At 55.3% G+C, this 17,990-nt stretch overlaps 2 protein-coding genes across 2 annotated transcripts; one reads left to right on the top strand and one right to left on the bottom strand.

Annotated features, from left to right (window-relative positions):
- The first annotated feature begins 71 nt into the window (after window positions 1-71).
- nonC (serine/threonine-protein kinase Smg1) lies at window positions 72-17,558 on the top strand. The gene is made up of 9 exons (XM_001355678.4): window positions 72-998; window positions 1,054-1,462; window positions 1,547-3,890; window positions 3,964-7,548; window positions 12,277-12,572; window positions 12,647-14,057; window positions 14,131-15,117; window positions 15,186-15,552; window positions 15,629-17,558. Exons 1-9 carry the CDS (start codon window positions 596-598, stop codon window positions 15,826-15,828), a joined length of 10,002 nt encoding a protein of 3,333 aa, XP_001355714.4. The 5' UTR covers window positions 72-595; the 3' UTR covers window positions 15,829-17,558.
- On the bottom strand, window positions 8,944-10,746 carry mAChR-C (muscarinic Acetylcholine Receptor, C-type). The gene is made up of 2 exons (XM_001355679.4): window positions 9,779-10,746; window positions 8,944-9,690 (listed from the first exon to the last, which is right to left on the bottom strand). The coding sequence occupies exons 1-2, from the start codon at window positions 10,579-10,581 to the stop codon at window positions 8,958-8,960; spliced, it is 1,536 nt and encodes a 511-aa protein (XP_001355715.4). The 5' UTR covers window positions 10,582-10,746; the 3' UTR covers window positions 8,944-8,957.
- Window positions 17,559-17,990: the final 432 nt, after the last annotated feature.

The raw sequence follows: 17,990 nt of genomic DNA, 5'->3' as shown, positions 1-17,990 counted from the left end.
AGTTTTTTTAACTGATAACATAATTAATGATCTAATTGAAGAATCCAAGAGCTTAAGTCTTGTCTCATTTCGTGAAATATACATAAATAAGTCCCGCCTTTGTGTGCAACCGCTAATTACAGTTCGGCGCTTCACCACTTACGCGAATACCCCGATTGTTTTGGAAAGGTGTCCTGTGTTCAAATTTCTTTAAATCTAGTAGGCAAAGAATCTAAGAGGAACTACTTTCCAGCAATGCGACAGTTGTATAAACGTTTTGGCAGGCATTCGGTCTGTGCTGCTATAAAGGCAAACCGAATTTTACACCAGCCCCGAGAAAATTATTCAAAAAAGTAAAAAGTAAAACAGTAAATCCTCTCCTGCTTCTTGGAGTTCTCTGCGAGCGGATTTTCATTTGCGGATAGTATCACCAACGATAGTGGTCGTCGCGACCGTACCATCTCGATCAAGTGCATTATCGATCTATCGTTTGCATCGATCACGATAACGTGCCAGCCACCTATAAAGAAGAGCATTCAAGAAAAACAGAAAATCCAAAGAAAAAGTAAGTGTGTGTTCAACGAAGTGCGTGAATGAAGACCGTGCGGGATACTTGATGTCTGCGGTAGTGCCGTCAGTTTATTCAATGCGAAGAGCACCATCCGTGGACAGCGATAATGAATACGAGGAAGAGGCGTCCGCGTCCGCGTCCGCCTTGCGTGTGCAGCTAGACCGCGTTTTGGGGAACAGCAACGGCAATGCCATCAACAGCCAAATTCGATTCGACGGAAGTGACAGCTACAGCTGTGCCAGCGAGTCGATGTGGAATCACGAGGCGGCGGTCGCACAGGCCTTTGCCTCCGCCGCATCCGCGGCGGCATCTAGTGTCATGCCAGCTGCTTGCTCTAGCACTGGTGCGCCAATGATGTCGAGGAATGCCAATATGCCAAACGACATGGCCCCGGCTGCCCCAAGGTGTATCCAACAGAACAACCAGCGCCGGGCGTATCCTTGCAAAGGTGAGTTCCATGCCGTTGTCGTTACGAGTGTGTCCATTAATCCGCGCTTCCACAGGCGAGCGCGATCAAATCTCCAACAAGCAGTCGGGCAACAGCAACAACAACCACCATGGGGGCGGCGGAAATAGCGATGACCTGCGTCTCACCAAGATCATACGGCGCCTGCACACGGAAACGAACAACGCAGCAGCCCTCGAGCTGTGCAGCAAGCTGGCCCTGGCCGTTCGCACGCCCCTCAACATGGCCTATATGGCGCGCTCCTTCGACGTGGTTCTCGAGAACATGCTGATGCTGTACAAGCACTGCGCCCCGCCTGTCCTCGAGGAGTGCAGCAAGACCCTCGGTCTGATGGGCTACCTCAATCGCCTGGCCTATCCCGTCTACGAGGAGTTCCTTGTGAAGAACTATCGCTCCTGCAAGCGCATGCAGCACTACCTGATAGTCGCCCTAAGAACCACACTAAGGTCCGATCACCACAGCATCGATCCTTCGGTCCATTTGATCCGTTAACTGAACATCTCTTCCGCTTCTATTCTATTCCTGCACAGCTGTGACACCAACTGCGAGCTGCACTTGTACTCCGAGAAGATGATGCTGATGCTGAAGGACTTTCTAGAGAGCGCTGAGAGTGCCGACAGCTTCATGGACGTCAGCAGCACCATTGTACAGTTCTCGCGCAGCTACCGCCATCCGTTCGAGTGCCACTTCACCGACGTGGTAGACATCATCATCGGCTGGCAGCTGGAGCAGGGCCAGCCGAAGTGCCTAACGTCCCACTGTGCCCAGGTGCTCGAACAGCTGACGCCCTACTTCAGCAAACAGATCGAGTTCAGCTATGGCCTGCTGGCCCAATTTGTCGAGGACATCACGGTGCTCGAGGGCGAACAGGAGCACCAGGAACGCGATGGGCAGCGGAAGGGAAGCTGGTCGGAGCGGCTGGGCGCTTTTGTAGGCGCCTTCAATACGCTGCTCAAGTGCTCCGTCCGCACGCAGATATTTAAGGGCCATCCTGCCTGCGAGTCGATTGTCAAGGTGGCCGTCGATCACATCACCAGAATCCTGCCAGGGGTTCTTCTCCTCCTTCCGGATGCGGATTCCGACGCCCTGATCAACATCAACGAGCTGCTGTGCATCTGTCTAATGCACAATTTCGGCGGCAGCCTGCAGCCCGAGGCCATGGAGAAGGTGCTGCTCTGCCAGTTCGAGCAGGTGCACCGCCTCAGCGAGAACCAGCGCCATAGTGCGCTCTATCTACTGCTGTGCACGGTACGGCGGCTGCGCGTCCGTCTGCCCTCGAGCCTTGTGCAACTGATCTTCCAGTCGGGTCCCGACGGGCATCCCTATGTGGCCGAGGTGCGCTGCCAGACGGGCGGGCCGGCCTTCAAGATGCTGCTGCGCGCCTGCCAGGAGACGCTGCTCATCAAGAACGTGCCCCTGCTGCAGCAGGCGTACAGGCATCTGGTAGGGGACATCAATGCCTGCATGCAGGAGCTGCGTCAGAAACACACCCAAACCACCGCCCGCACACCCCAGACGTACTCCGACTCCAACTTTAGTTCCAGCTCCAACGAGGCCGAAATAATGCTCATCTTCCATTTGGCCGCCCTGGCGTCCCTCGCGAAGCAGACGTCCGCCATCATTGGGATGTACGCCTGCCAGCCGTCGATCCTGAAGCTGCTGATCAGCAATTGCCGCGCCCAGGACTTGTGCCTCTGGGCCAGGTATCCGACCACTCATCAGGCGCTCCTTGGCCTGCTCGTCGTCCACTGCCAGGCAAACCACAACTTCCGCACCAACTCGATTCTCTTCCGCGACCCCGGACTCTCCACGGAGAACACCTCGCCCACGGCGCACAGTTTCGAGTACATCATCCGCTTCCTGGACAGCATCCTTACGAAGGCCGGCAGACTGGCGGCCGAAAATCTGAAGTTACTGCTGCAATGGACGCAGCTGCTACTGACCGAGTGCCGGGAGCGGGCGCCGCTGCTGCTGGAGCAAGACGGCTTCCTGGGCATCTGCTACAGCGTTGGGGGCGCCGCCGCCAAGTGGCGTCCCCTCGAGAGTGCCGCCTGCATGCAGGCAGTGCTCGACTTTGGCCCCCAGGCCCTCCACACCAAACAGGACCTACTTGTTCTCTACCGCGACACGGCCCTCCAGCAGCTGCAGGTACTCACGACCAGCGGCCATGCCCCCTACGCCCAGATCTACGCCCAGCTGCCGCTGCACATGACGCTGTTCGAGTCGGGGCTGCAGGGGCGTCGGGTGTGCGTGTGGCAGCAGAAGATGAGCCAGTGTAGCGCCGTGCGGGACAACGTGTTCCAGCAGTTCGTGGACCATCTGCAGCGGCCGGAGCAGGAGCAGCTGACGCAATGCCTGCGCGAGCTGTTTGTCCGCAGCTACCAGGTGGCGCCGCCCGATGAGCGCCAGGAGAAGCTCTCACAGTGCACGCGGCGCTGCCAGCGCCTGTCCGCCGCCTGGCTGCAGTTCGAGGCGGCCCGCTACTGTGTCGATCAGCGGCTGCGGACGACGCTCGGCAAGCCCCAGGAGACGTTCCTGGGCTTTGAGGCGGTGATCATGCGGCACGCCCGCCTCCTCAGCGGCTGTGCCAAGGAGGCTGAGCGCTCTTCTCTCGACGGCCTGTCGCTGGAGCAACTGTCGGCCATCCAGGTGAACCTGGGCATGCTGCTGGGCTTCCTCGATGCCCTCGAGAAGCTCATCTACAACGCGGCCGAGGGCAGCGCCTTCGCCCTGCGCCCACCCGAGAAGCCGGTGGCCGCCTTCTTTCGCCTGAACAATCCCACCTGCCAGTCGTGGTTCAATCGCATCCGTATCGGCGTCGTCATCACAGCCATGCACATCCAGCAGCCGGAGCTGGTCATCCGCTATGCCCAAGTGAGTGTCTGAGTGCCTAGAGCCTCCCCCCAAACGTCATTCTCCATGTTCATTTATTCCATTCCTCCTGCAGCAAATCCTCGTCACACAAAAGACGCAGGATGCCACCTACAGCCAGGCGCTGGTGTACCTCGCCTGGGCCTGGATCAGCTGCCAGGAGGCGGACTCCCTGCGAGGCCTGTATGTGTGGGCGCGAGCGAAGAGCAGCAGCGGCAAGTCCTACCAGTGGTTGCAGCATGCGGCAGAGCAGGCAGCCGGACGAAGAGAGGCTGCCTTGAGCGGCTACCAGAACGTGTTGGCCGAGGAGGGGCAGAGGCAGGAGCTGGAGCCGCACACACACCAGTTTGTCCTTGCCCAGATGATGCAGTGCCTCCAAGACACGGGCCAGTGGTCGCAGCTGGTGGACTTGAAGCAGCACAAGCTGCTTCGCCCTGAGGACAAGGAACTGAATTCCTTCCTGCAGTGCCGCAACGTGGATGTGAGTGCTTTCGAGCGGCTGCTGGCCAGAACTGAGAGCAACTCCAACTCCGAGGAACTGGACGTGGCCCTGCAGCAGCTTAGCCTGTGGCCCAACAACTGGGAGAGCCACGGCGGAAGCCACAGCCACGTTAGCTTCTCCAATCTCCATGTGCGCCGCCGCCTGGAGGACATAATGCTACATAAGACGCTGATTGAGCCACACAGCCTTCGCGAACCCCAGTCTCCATCCCGCCATCTGATGGACCTCCACTGGCGCGACAGCCTCCTAAATCCCAGCAGCGACCAGCGGCCCTGCCGCGAGCTCATCCTGCTCAAGCACATCGTCCAGGGACTGGCCAGCGGGCAGGAGCTCTCCCTCCTGCCTCTGGTCGCGGAGCGGCGGCGTCCCTCGAACGTCTCCAGCGACATATTAGTCCGCTGCCTGGCCTGGACGCAGCTCCTGCGCCAGCACTGCGCCGCCGGCAGCTGGGAGACCCTCTGCCTCGATGCAGCGGCCGCTGCCCGCGACGAGGGCAACCTCCAGACATGCCAGTGGCTTCTCACCAAGTATTTCGGCCAGCCGCTGGAGGCGATTACCCACAACCTGAATGGAGGAGACATCCTGGACACGGAGAACGCGCAGGTGCTGCGCAGCTACAGCGAACTGGCCAAGTGCCTGCACCTCCAGCAGACGCAGACGCCGTGCATCAGCTCGGATCTGGGGCCAGCGATCAACGTGTGCGCCTCCCTGTGCCTCAGCCTGCACCGAGGGAGGAGAACCCACCCCCACCCGGACATGTGCGCAGGGCTTCTGCTGACCCTCTCCGAGTGGATCAGCGCCCGTAGCTGCTGCAATGGTAATGCCATGGCCTTGGCCCCCAATCTCCAGTCGCCCGCCGTCGACCAGCTACTGGAGGAGCTCCCAGAATGCCCGCTCACGCGAGGATCCAGCTCCACCCAGCTGGTGGCCATTCCACAGGGCGAGCGGCTGGTGGCCCGCCTCATCCACGCCAGCCTCGAGCAGCGGCCTAACTGCGAGGAGGCGCTGATCGCGTACGGCAACTGGTCCTACCGCTGGGGCAAGAAGATCGTCGACAGCGGCAGCGTGTTCTCCCAGTCAGACGTGGCCGCCCTCAGTCGTGTCCTAGACCGCCAGACGCCGTTGGAGAGCGAACGCCTCAACGAGCTGCTGCAGGCCCTCAGCACGGAGCAGCCCCCCGCCGGATGCGTGGAGGTATGTCCCGAGACCGCCAAGATACGCGACGACGAAGCCTCCAAGAGCTGCCTGCGGCAGCTGAGCCTGCTGGAGGGCCAACCGGACAGTGTCCTGGAGGAGATCCTTCGGATATGGCGACAGGCCATAGCCAACACGTACGATTTCTACAAGGATGCGACCCGCTCCTACTTTCAGTATCTCAGCATCAAGGCGGAAACGGGATCCGGATTGAAAACGGGGCACTGCCAGAAGGGGGACAGATTCCGGGTGGACGACAGCAATCTGGTGACCACAACACTGCGGCTCCTGCGGCTGATCGTGAAGCATGCCAGCGGGCTGCAGGACGTCCTCGAGCAGGGACTGCGCACCACGCCCATTGCCCCCTGGAAGGTAATCATACCGCAGCTGTTCAGCCGCCTCTACCACCACGAGCTCTACGTCCGGAAGAGCGTGTGCGCCCTGCTCTGCCGCCTGGCGGAGAGTCGTCCCCAGCTGGTGATCTTCCCAGCCGTCGTGGGGGCCAATCGAGAAAAGCAGCAGCGGCAGGAGATGGAGAAGGAGAAAGAGAAAGAGAGGGAGAAGGAGGAGCCACAGGACAAGAAAAACGCCTGCTACGGCTACCTGTTGGGCGCCCTGTCCAAGCAGGCGCCCGAGGCCGTCAAGCACGTACAGCTGATGGTCGAGGAGCTGCGGAGGGTGTGCCTGCTGTGGGACGAGTACTGGATCCACTCGCTGGCGCACATCTACAACACGTATGTGGGCCGCGTGAATGCCTTTGCCACGGAGTTCAAGCCGGACGATCACGAGGGCAAGAACAACCGCTTCAACAGCTGGCGGCCGCAGCTGTTGCTCGACCTGGAGGCCCTCGTGGCGTTCACAGCCCGTCCGCCGGAGACCAGCTACGAGCGGAGCTTCCGCAAGCGATTCGATCTGCACATCAAGTCCACGTTGGAGGTGCTGCGCACCCGTCGCTACCCGGAGGCCTGGGAGAAGCTCAAACAACTCTACCACACGCTGCAGGCGAACATGATCCGGGGCACGGCCACGACCCTCAAGATGCAGACAGTCAGCCCCGTGCTGTGCGACATCGGACGCATGCGCATCTCCATGCCCGGCTTGGACGAGCAGGACGGGTACGGCGCCGACGACCAGGAGTCCGATCAAGTGCATATCGAGAGTGTCGAGGGTACGGTGTGCATCCTGCCCACAAAGACGAAGCCCAAGAAGGTAGCCTTCTACGGCAGCAACGGGCAGCGGTACACGTTCCTCTTCAAGGGGCTGGAGGATCTGCATCTGGACGAGCGCATCATGCAGTTCCTCTCCATCTCGAACGCCATCATGGCCTGCCGCAGGGACCAGCCCCGCCCCCAAGGCTGTGCGGCCACATACTACCGCGCCCACCACTACTCCGTGATCCCGCTGGGCCCCCAGTCGGGGCTCATCAGCTGGGTGGACGGCGTCACGCCGCTCTTCGCCCTCTACAAGAAGTGGCAGCAGCGCCAGCCGGCCATCGCCCCGGGTGGAGGCGGAGGCGGAGGCGGCTGTGCCCCCTCGCACCGCTTCACGGACCTCTTCTACAACAAGCTGACGCCGCTGCTGGCCAAAAGCGGGCTCAGCGTAAACGATCCGCGCCGGCAGTGGCCCATCGCCGCCCTGCGTCAGGTCCACAGCGAACTGTCGGCGGAGACGCCCAACGATCTGCTAGCCCGCGAGCTGTGGTGCCAGGCGGGCAATGCCGCCGAGTGGCGCCAGTCCGTGCGCCGCTACTCCGCCTGCATGTCCGTCATGTCGATGATCGGCTATGTGATCGGCTTGGGCGATCGCCATCTGGACAACGTGCTGATCAACCTCGTCACCGGCGACATCGTCCACATCGACTACAACGTCTGCTTCGAGAAGGGACGCACGCTGCGCATACCCGAGAAGGTGCCCTTCCGTCTCACCCAGAATTTGATCAATGCCCTCGGCATCACTGGCATCGAGGTAAGTCCTTCTGTCCTTACGATTAGGATTGCTATTTTAAAAGGATTTCACAGTAAAGATCACTATATTGTACACATACCACAGTCAGGGATCACTATATCATAGAAATCAATATTAATGAAGGCTATTTAGAATCAGTACAGTATAGAGATTCCAGAATTATGATCACATTACAGAGTTATCTATTATATTCTAATATTTCATAGATATTCCATATCTATAGCAATGATATCACTGAATCACTATGGATATAGAAATCCATAGGAGAAATTAGTATTACATAGAGATTTCTTGGGTAGGATAACTCTTTCGTAGTTTGGATCCCTATATTATATGGAAATCCATATAAGGATCCCCCTTGTTTTATATATTAGCGGAGGCACGCTTTTTGGGAGTTTGAGTTTGGGAGCAATCCAATACCAAAAGAACAACAACAGAAACTACAGCAACCCTTATAAGCCAGACACTATACGAGTATTATAGGTTTTCCACAACTAGGATCAGTATATACGGTAAATATCACTTGTTGATAGAGAACGTATCACAGTAGAAACGAGACTGATCAGCAGTTGAGTTTTGGAAGCAGGAGCGTCCTGATGCAGCGCCTATCCGTCGGTCTGAAACATCCATTTTGTGTCTTTCTATACCCCATCCAACATATTTGAATGCCCTGCCCTCATAAGCATTCAGTACAGGGATTGTCCACATCCATCCTATCGTGGAATAAAAAAGACCAGTATACATTTGTAGATACTATGTGTAGTAGAGGTCAAAAGATCACAGATAATAGTAAGTCACAAAGTCGATAAAAGTGACTTAGCAGCGTTGTGAGTCGCTGTTACGGCCACATTTATACCCAATACTCAGTCAGTATGGCTTCCCTCTGCCAGAGGGCGCACACTGCACCAAGAAGAGTGTGGGAGAGAGTCAGAATGGAACCACTAAACTTTCATATGTTCCGTGTGGCTATAATATTGATCCGATTTGGTGTGGTCATTCTGTACGAGATTCTGCGCTTTGGGTATCTTCAAAATTGTGCACGCCACACATTGCCGCTCTTTGTGCGGGCAATATTTTGAAATACAATTGATTCAATGTGACATCACAGGAGTTTGGATCCACAATTTCATTGCTTTAGCTTGTATAGTCTATGAGAACAAGACGGACAGACAGACACGGCTATATCGACTCGGCTATTGATGCTGATCAGGAATATATATACTTGATGGGGACGGAAACGCTTCTTTCTAGCTGTTACACGCACGCCACAAATCTGATACTCTTTTTGAGTATCGGGTATAGAAATTGCATCTGTGGACAAATCCTCTACAGATCTTCGGGTTGGATCGAATGGCGAATACACGAATGATAAATGCGGTTCTTTCTTTCGGCTGCTTTATTGACGAAGATCACTGTGTGGGCGAGAGGGGGGGAGGGGACTGAGTGGACTTGGACTTAGAGTCGGACTTGATGGCCGTGTGGTAGGCGGCCGATGATGAGGCGGAGGAGGAGGCCGCCTCCAACTCCCTATCGATCCGATGCTTGCAGTCCGGTGGCAGCTGATCGGCCTCCTCGTCGCCGCCATCGACGTGGCAGAAACGCGTCGACTTGCAGCAGAGGGTCTGGGCGAAGGCGCGCCGGAAGCCGGAGTTTTTCCACGAGTAGATGATCGGATTGAGGGCCGAGTTGGCGATGGCCAACGAGAAGGTGATCTTGTAGATCATCGAGCTGCTGCGGCAGATGCTGAAGAGCTGGGCAATCGCCACGCAGAAGTACGGCAGCCAGCAGAGCGTGAAGCAGCCCATGATGAAGACCACGATCTGGACGCTCTTCCAGTCGGGATGCAGCAGGCCCCTGCTGCTGCTGTCCGTGTCGTAGACCACGCACGACGCATGCCTCAGCCGCTGCGCCTGCTTGGAGGCCTCGCGCATTATCCGCCAGTAGACCATCAGCATGCAGATCCAGATGATCACGAAGCCCGGCGTTATTACACCGGCCACGTAGCCCGGGGACAGGACCTCGTCGAATTCGCAGGCCTGCGCCAGAGTCCAGCGGTTCCAGAACACCGGCATCAGGGCCACCAGGGCGCCGGCACACCAATTGGAGGTGATGATGGCATAGGCCACACGACGAGTCATGTATCTGTCATAGGAAAAATGGAAAATGGTAAATGGTAAAAACAATGATGAGTGACGATGCTCGTGTGCCTGCCAGAGAGTGTTTCGCGTACCTCCTGTAGTGAAGGGCGTAGACTACTGCCAAGTACCGATCGACGGCTATCGAGATGAGCGTCAGCATGGAGACGCAGCAGGCGCAGATGAACAGGAAGAAGCGCAGCAGGCAGGGGCCCTGCATGGCGCCCAGGTCGGAGCCCATGTAGAAGACCAGGTGGTAGGGCAGGGCCAGGCCCACGCAAAAGTCGGATATCGCCAGCGAGAGGATGAACAGATTTGAGATGACGGAGCGCAGGTTGCGGCAGGTGCGGACGGCGACAATGGTGAGCACATTCCCGCCCAGAATGAGGACAAAGAGCAGCGCATTGATGGCCAGCCAGAGCACATGGCCCGCACTCAAACCGGATGAGTGTGCTCCTGGTAGCGCTCCTGCTCCTCCTACCGTATGTTCCTCCTCCGCCAGGGAGTCGTTCCATTTAGTGGCGTTCTGCACGGACCACATGATCGGATATGGATATGATTCCCCTCCAAAGGCCATGAGGCGGCCGACACGCACGCAGAAAACACAAGTTCCGAGAATCGCGAGTACGAGAGCAGATCCAAGCGCACGCGACGTCAGTGGGCAACCATCTGGCAGTGGGCCAGTAGATATTACAGAACCCCCGTGCGTCCATGGGGCAAGGACTTCGGTTATTCGGCTCTTCGTGTCGACAGAGAGAGCATAGGGCAGAGGCAGAGGCAAAGGCAGAGATTCGTGGGCGTCGTTTGTTGTTGACGTTCCGCTGGCTCTGACTGTGGCTGTGGCTGTGGCGGTGCCACCATCGTCATCGATGATAATGATGAACATCATCATCATCATCCTTGTGCCCTGATAACGAACGACAGAGATCCGCAGCGTGAGAACCGCAATCCGTTGATAAGGCCCCGGGCCAGAGCAGGGAACATCAGGGAACAGCAGTCGGAAAGCCACCGAAAGCCATGGAGCTGCAATGGCAATGGGCAAATAACAGCAACAGATCCGCCGCTGGGGGGTTTCACAGATTAGCCTCTAGGTCTCTGGGTCGTTTGGGTCTACGCGGGCCCCAAAAAAAAAAAAGACAGAACAAAACAAAAATAGAACGATAAAGTTTTTTCGGGGCTTCAGAGTTTCGGCTTCAGAGCTGATATAAACCCGAAAAAACTGAACATCCGCGCCGATACAGATCTATCTTTGCTCTGGGCATCTGAACGAATGGAATTCGCTCTCTGCCAACAGATGACACATTTGTATCCACGTCGATATCTAGCCATAGATGTGCCATAGATGATCCATTGATATCTATGGGCTCCCAGGGCCCTGTTTGCGTCTGGCGCACTCCGTGCTGTCGTGTGCCGTCGTGTGCGGCCAGTTTGTAGATGGATATGGATATGCACCTTCTCGTACCTCTCTCGCTTACTGCAAGTTGCAAATTGCAAGCATACAGAGTCTACTCCTTCTCTGGCTCAAATATCATATATATTCGCATCAAACAAGTCTGCGTATGCGTGCAGCAGCCCCCCTCGGTTGATCTACTGAAAAATGGAAACTTTTGCAGTATTATCTTGGATTTGCGGCTAATTCAGCTCAGGATATATTGGCTGGATGTATTGTAGGGACAAATCCAAAATGAGTCGCACAAGAACTATATATGCGTCACGTATCGTTCAGTAGCGCTTCTTGGTTTATTTTTACATATGTATAAATTCTTCGATTTTGGAGGAGAATCTTTCTTTTCTAGTAGCGGAGCAGTATCTCCCCTCTGTCTAATGGGTCCACGAGAATCACGCTTCGACGCGTCATACAGCAGAGCACCTCGGTTGGTTTGAAGTTTTTGGAGTACACATTTAGTTTCTTTTGTAGTTGGTTCCCCTTACTATCGAACATATATAGACACATATATAGGCACACATGTCAGACCCCTTTCTAATCCCATAATCCCATGGACCCTGATATATCTGAGGAGATAGCTCCTGGGGGTAGGGGGTATTAGAGGCCTCGATTCTCCAAAGATTACCCTTTCATTGTTTCAAGTACAATTCGTAGATACAGAATATGCAATTCTCAAGTGCGACAGATAGATAGATCGATAGATAGATAGACAGGGGGCCATCAGGGGGTAATCAAAAGAGAACCAACTGAGAATGCGGCCTTCTGCCATGGAGCTCCCTCCATGGGCCACAAAATCTGAACAATAGATATAGATTTATGTACATGAAAGGCGGACGCGATTCGTGCCGGAGCTTATCGCATGAATTACGGGGCAATCTACAATTGTCAACAGCGATTAGAGTCCCAGTCGCAGTCCCTGCGTCCCACCGAGAGGTATCGTACTCGTATACCTGACCGAGAGACAGAGAGAGAGAGGGCGAGAGAGTGGAGCCTCATGTAGAACATGGTTATGGTATGGTTCTGGTTTATAGGTTATCCATGAACCATAAAATCAGCATTGCTAATATCTGTGTATCTTTTTTGGATACAAACAGTTTTATGATATCTATGCTCCATTTATGGGACGGCCATTAAATAATATTGCAGGGCGCCTTTCGTCTGGGCTGCGAGTACGTGCTGAAGGTGATGCGCAAGGAGCGCGAGACCCTACTGACCCTACTGGAGGCGTTCGTCTACGATCCCCTCGTCGACTGGACGCTGAACGACGATGTCCAGGCACAGCGTCGCTCGATCAATCCCAAGCAACCGCAGGCGGAGAGCAGTGCCAAGTGCCACAAGAACAAGGATAAGGCCCAGCGACACCGCGCCCCCGACTGGGAGGCCAAGCGTCCGCTCTTCACCGAGAAGCTGGCTCAATTGCACAAGTTCTGGTCCACCAATGAGTGAGTAGTCCACGGGAATCCGCGACCCCAGGCTGGGAAAGTCTGTCCATCAATATTTTCGGATTTCTTTTTAGGGAGGAAATCCTACTGCAGCTGCAGGAAGTGGGACAGGAGGTGGCCCATTTGGAGGCGGCCCAAGTGCAGCGCCTGGCAGCGGAGAAAGAGCTCGAGGAGCTGAACGAGCGCAGCGCCCTGGTGGCGGAGATCAAGTCCCTGGGGCCGGCCATGAAGAGCCACAGCTTCAACACGGCCCCGTTCCGGCTGCAGCAGACGCGCAAACACCTGGCCACCCTCATGGAGCTGACGGTGGAACGGCGGGCGGACTTTTCATTCATCCAGTGCATCCTCGCCAGCTACAGGCAGTGCCTGCAGCCGTACCACCTCTCGCAGCTGTACGCCCAGCTACAGTCGCTGCACCTTGACGAGGGAGGCGGCGTCGGCAGATGGCACGAGGAGCACCTGGCCCTGGCGGATGTGCTGCAGATCTACGTCCCCGGAGCTCTCCTGGAAGGAATCGAGAGCACGCGAACGCAGGTGGACTCCCTGCTGGCAGGCATCAACAAGGGGGCACGCCACTGCGCGGATCTCATGCAGAAGTACGCGGCCGTGATGGCCTTCTATCCGAACCAGTGCCATCGGCAGAACCTTTTGGTGCGCTTCCACGAGAGCTATGCGGCGTACCTGCAGCTAGAGGGAGCCGTCGATCCGGCGACCACCAGTGCCTCCATCTGCGCGACGAGCGTGACGAATCTGGCCGATACGCTGGAGGTGGTGTGGCTGCATCTCGGCTGCCAGCTGCACGACGCCGCTCAGCGGCTTTCCGCCAAGCAGGTGCAGATCCTCAGCCTCGTGTCGCCCACGCCGACGGCAACCATACTCCAGATGCTCCTCCAGAGCGATTGCAGCCTGCTGCTGCTCAGCAGCCGACTGAAGCGCACCCTGGACTTGGCCACAGCCTCCTTCCGTTCCTACGAGGCGGTGGGCATCGCCGAGCAGGACAAAGATCTCCTGCTGCATCAGGTGAACTACATCCACATGGTGCGGTCCATGTGCCACGGCGTACTGGGCGTCAGAAGGAACAGCAGTGGCGGCGGCGTTGGCGGCGGCGACGCCCACGACCAGCAAGAGCATGAGCTGCATCTCGGGCTGCTGGATACCCTGCTGACGGCTCTCATGCAGCTAACGCGGCTGTTCGAGTACGACCTGCCTTTGAGCATATTCCGGCATCTGCTGCTCCAGCCCAATCTCGACCATCTGCACGAGCTCTCCAAGCTGGGACCGAAGCGGCTGCAGCAGCTCTACATCGACACTCTGGTGCTGGCCGAGCAGCGGCCCAAGGAGACGTCTGAGCAGCAGCGATTCATGCTCTCCCTGCAGCCCGTCCAACAGCAGTTTCAGCTGGTCTCTAAGGCCTTCGATGACATGCGGAAGTGCTTCCAGCAGTGGATCGACGACATCAATGGCTCTAATGCCCAGCAGTACCTGGTAGGGAATCCATCCCATCACCTTTTCCAATCTCCATCCCCCGATCTAAGCATCAACCGTTTATTTTTCACAGGAACTGAACCTCTTTAAGGAACACCAGCTGGAGCTGAACGACCACTGCTTCTTTCAGTTAATCCATCAGACCCTGGCGACCAGCAGCAGCTGCGATGCGCGCGAGATGGCGCGACCCATGGGCACCCTGTTGCACTGCATCCAGACGAAGTGTGTTTCGGGACTGCTGCCCGTGGTGGCCTATGACTACTACATCGGATACGGACCCACCTGCCTGCCACCCGAGAGTAGCTTTCCGCTCGCAGAAGTGGAAAAGTCCGAGCATTTGTGCGGGGGCCTGTGCATGGCCATGCAGACGGACGCGGGACTGCTGCAGCAGGAACAGGAGGTGGCGACGATCAGCCAGCAGATCGAGCTCCACTCGCTAGTGGCCTCCGCCCAGTACTGGGGCTACTCAGAGGCCCTCGGATCGCAGTTGCGCGGTGGCCTGCACATCGTGGACCGCAAAAAGCTGACGTCGGACATTGGCCAGAGCTGGGGCGGCCTGGTGCGGAGCGTAGCTGGGCTGGAGAAGCTGTTGCTCAGCCTGGACGCACAGCTGGGGCAGCTCGAGGCTCTGCGGAGCAACTGGAACCGGAACCACATCGACAGCATGTTGCGCAACGCGCAGGAGCAACGCCACCAGGTGGCCGCCCAATTGGCTCTCGTCCGGCAGGTGATGGAGGGGGCCAACGCCGTTTGCCACCTCGAGCAGATCATAGCTGAGCCGGGAGGCTCCAGAACAGAGATCGCTGCCCTGCACAACCATCTGGAGCAGTGGCTGGCGGCGTTCGGCAACTGGAAGGCGAGCTGTGCCAGCGTCAGTGCGGTGGAGCAGGCCGTGGTCGAGCTGCTGGACCCCGAGGATGGCATCGACGACTACTGGCTGCAGAATGTCCAGGGCCTGATCGAGGAGCAGACGTGCAAGGTGCAGCGCGAGTTTGCCATACTCTCAGGGGAGCAGCAGGCCAAGCTGCGGTTCATCTGCACCCTGCTCAAGGAGACGCAGGTAAGTCCTGGCCCTAAAGCCCCTGCTCCGATCTCTGTTCACATTCTCTGAATTTTGACTACCCGCAGCGTCTGCTGGAGCATGTGCCGCGCTTCTTTGTGGGCAACTTCTGTTCGAATGCCACCAAGGCCATGGGACACGGACACGGGGGCAAGGCGGTGCCCGCGGATGTGCAGCAGCTGTGCGACCATCTGCGCGACAGCCAGATGCTACTGCAGACCTTCCTCGAGCACCTGACCGCCCTGCGCAAGGACATCTGCGCGGAGCGGCACGTCCTACAGCCGGAGCTCGTTGCAGGGTGGAAAAAGCAGCTGCAGCAGATCCAGGCCATGGCCGGCCAGGAGGTCAGCGAATACTTCAAGCGTATCAAGGAGCTGCTGCTGCAGGTCGCCGACTCCGATTCCCTCACATACGACACCTTTACGCACTCCAAGGGTACGCGCCGCCACTACCTACGTTCCCCTATATAAAAAACTAAAGCTCATCCTTTCTCCTCTCCTCCCCCGTAAAGGTGCCGCCAATCTGCACGAACAGAAGCGCAATGCCTATGGCGTGTCCGTCTGGAAGAAGATCCGCATGAAGCTGGAGGGCCGCGACCCGGACGGCAGCCAGCGGAGCAGCATTGCCGAGCAGGTGGACCATGTGATAAGCGACGCCACCAATCCGGACAATCTGGCCGTCCTCTACGAGGGTTGGACGCCGTGGGTCTAGGGCCCGACAGGATAAACGGCCGCATTTTGGCCTTACTGACATAACGCACTCCCCCAGCGGAGGGGGCGAGAGGGGCGGACGACTACATTCAACACTTGGGCGGTAACACTTTTGGCATAGCCGGGACGGGCTGGGAATCCACCAGCCTGTAGTCAGTAGCCAGTAGCCAGGGGAAGACTCCCCAGTGCCATGGCGGACCGGACGCCACCACTCCAATCAAATGAAAATGCTGATGACACGATAGAAAGCGAATGCGAGTGCGAGTGCGACTGCGAATGCGACGGCAGCTTCGAGATCAGGACCAGAACCAAGATTCCTACACAACTACTCCTCTCCGAATAGTCTTGGGCAAGGGTCGTACAAAGGGGACATACATTGGACACATCTGCTCCCGTCGATGAGCGGAAAGACAGACTCCCGAAACACCTGATTCGAACTGTGCTGGATCTACGCAAAATTTCACAAGTTTTATATTCGTTTTTCTAGATACCGATACAATACCGGATATATTCTTTAATTATATTTTGTAAGCTGATTTTGTGCCAGCCCCACCCCGCGTCTCCCCCAGTCCGCTCTGAAATTTTCTGTGTTTCAATTTACGCGCAGCCTTAGTAAAGTTACCACCCATCCCCCATTCCCCACCCCTATATATATACCCCCAACCCAACCCCTATATAGATCCGTCTCGCCCTTACCCGACAGTGCGCGTCTGTCTGTCTGTGTCCTCCTGCCCACGGGCTACGAAAGCCATAGTTTTAGGAAGGGACCGTAGCCTTAAGCTTTTTTTAAATGGGAACAAAGTAGGAACATCTAGGCTGTGGATGCGGGATTGTCTGTGGCCTCAAGGGCCTCTGCCAATGAAAAAGAAAAGGATGGCAGTACTTTATTTGTTTATAGATATGTAAGTAAATATATAATCACGCCATGGAAAGTTTCTGTATTTTGGATGTCCTGCACTCCAAAAAGCCGTCAAGCCAGATGTCTGTCTAGCGATCAATATCAAGTTGTTTTGATTGGAAATCTGTTTTGGCTCGATTATATATGCATATCGTATATATTACGTTTCAATCCCAAATGAATACAGTCCCTGATTTCTTAATTTGGAGATGGTTTCTGTCAGCAGATCACAGATCTGCTCAGTGCCATAAAATGTAGAGCTACATGATTCCAAAAAGCATGTCTAAGGTCGTTGGAGTGTCTCGTGATGGTCGACGATTGTATTGTATTGTTATTTATATACCCTTGCAGTTCCACAACCCGTAAACGTGTGTTGCCAATACTTATGACATTTTATAATTGCTTCATTTAGTTGTAGTTTTGTTTTGGATCAAATTTGACTGAATTATGTAGAAAGATATTAAAAGTTAATCAAGTGCATTGCATTATCTTTAAAAGCCAATATACTTGTATGGTTTTATTTAGTTTGTAAGCCGAAATTTTAAAAGTTCTTCTCCTGCAAGGGTATGCAAACACAATCCCGTATTGTCGTTCAAGCGGGACCACAGCCTCTTGGTTTTTGTTTCTTCCATGAGCTTTCCATATGCTCTTAACCGAACAACTGCACATACATACATATATATGCAATACTATATTGTTATTTGCTCTGATTATTGATTACTTACGGTCCCTTGTTTAAGGCGGATACATGGTGTTATCGGTTTGGTTCGAATTGTGTGCCTCCCTCCTGATTTTGTTTTAGTTAATATACTGAATAAAGATTAAATATGATATATCATTATACGATGTGTTCGCTGTAGCCTGTGTGTGGGATCTGTTTCAGAAAGAAAGAAGAGACGCAAAGTCAGACTGCTTCTGTATATGGTATATATAATCACTCGTTTATTTTCTAGAATTCCTCTCGGTTTTTTTTTTTGTTTTTCATTTTACGTGGTAATCGCGAGCGTAATCGATTCTGTTCAATCGACAAATCGAGAATAGATTCAAGTTAACCTTGCAACGCGCTCGATCGGGGTGTAAAAAGTGAAAAGATTCCGTTCTCTTGTGACTTGGTTTTTCTAGGATCAAGACAGAATGTGATTGGCATTCAATTACTACTCGTATTCAGTATTTTCCAAACAATTATCATATATAAATCAATGGTTTGCCAATCGTCGATCGATAGTACCTAATATTTATCGCTTTCTCTTGGTTTTATTTGTTTG

The sequence above is a fragment of the Drosophila pseudoobscura genome, chromosome X (assembly GCF_009870125.1).
Source record: "Drosophila pseudoobscura strain MV-25-SWS-2005 chromosome X, UCI_Dpse_MV25, whole genome shotgun sequence".
Taxonomy (NCBI): domain Eukaryota; kingdom Metazoa; phylum Arthropoda; class Insecta; order Diptera; family Drosophilidae; genus Drosophila; species Drosophila pseudoobscura.
The sequence above is the reverse complement of the archived record's forward strand: the minus strand, read 5'-3'. Positions and strand labels throughout refer to the sequence as shown.

What these genes read in the sequence shown, in the direction of transcription:
- mAChR-C (XM_001355679.4), bottom strand. Translation starts at nt 10,581, where the DNA reads ATGATGATGATGATGTTCATCATTATCATCGATGACGATGGTGGCACC. An exon ending in TACGCCCTTCACTACAGGAG is followed by an intron (nt 9,691 to 9,778) that starts GTACGCGAAACA and finishes TTCCTATGACAG; the next exon opens with ATACATGACTCGTCGTGTGG.
- nonC (XM_001355678.4), top strand. Translation starts at nt 596, where the DNA reads ATGTCTGCGGTAGTGCCGTCAGTTTATTCAATGCGAAGAGCACCATCC. An exon ending in TCGGCATCACTGGCATCGAG is followed by an intron (nt 7,549 to 12,276) that starts GTAAGTCCTTCT and finishes ATAATATTGCAG; the next exon opens with GGCGCCTTTCGTCTGGGCTG. An exon ending in CTAATGCCCAGCAGTACCTG is followed by an intron (nt 14,058 to 14,130) that starts GTAGGGAATCCA and finishes TATTTTTCACAG; the next exon opens with GAACTGAACCTCTTTAAGGA.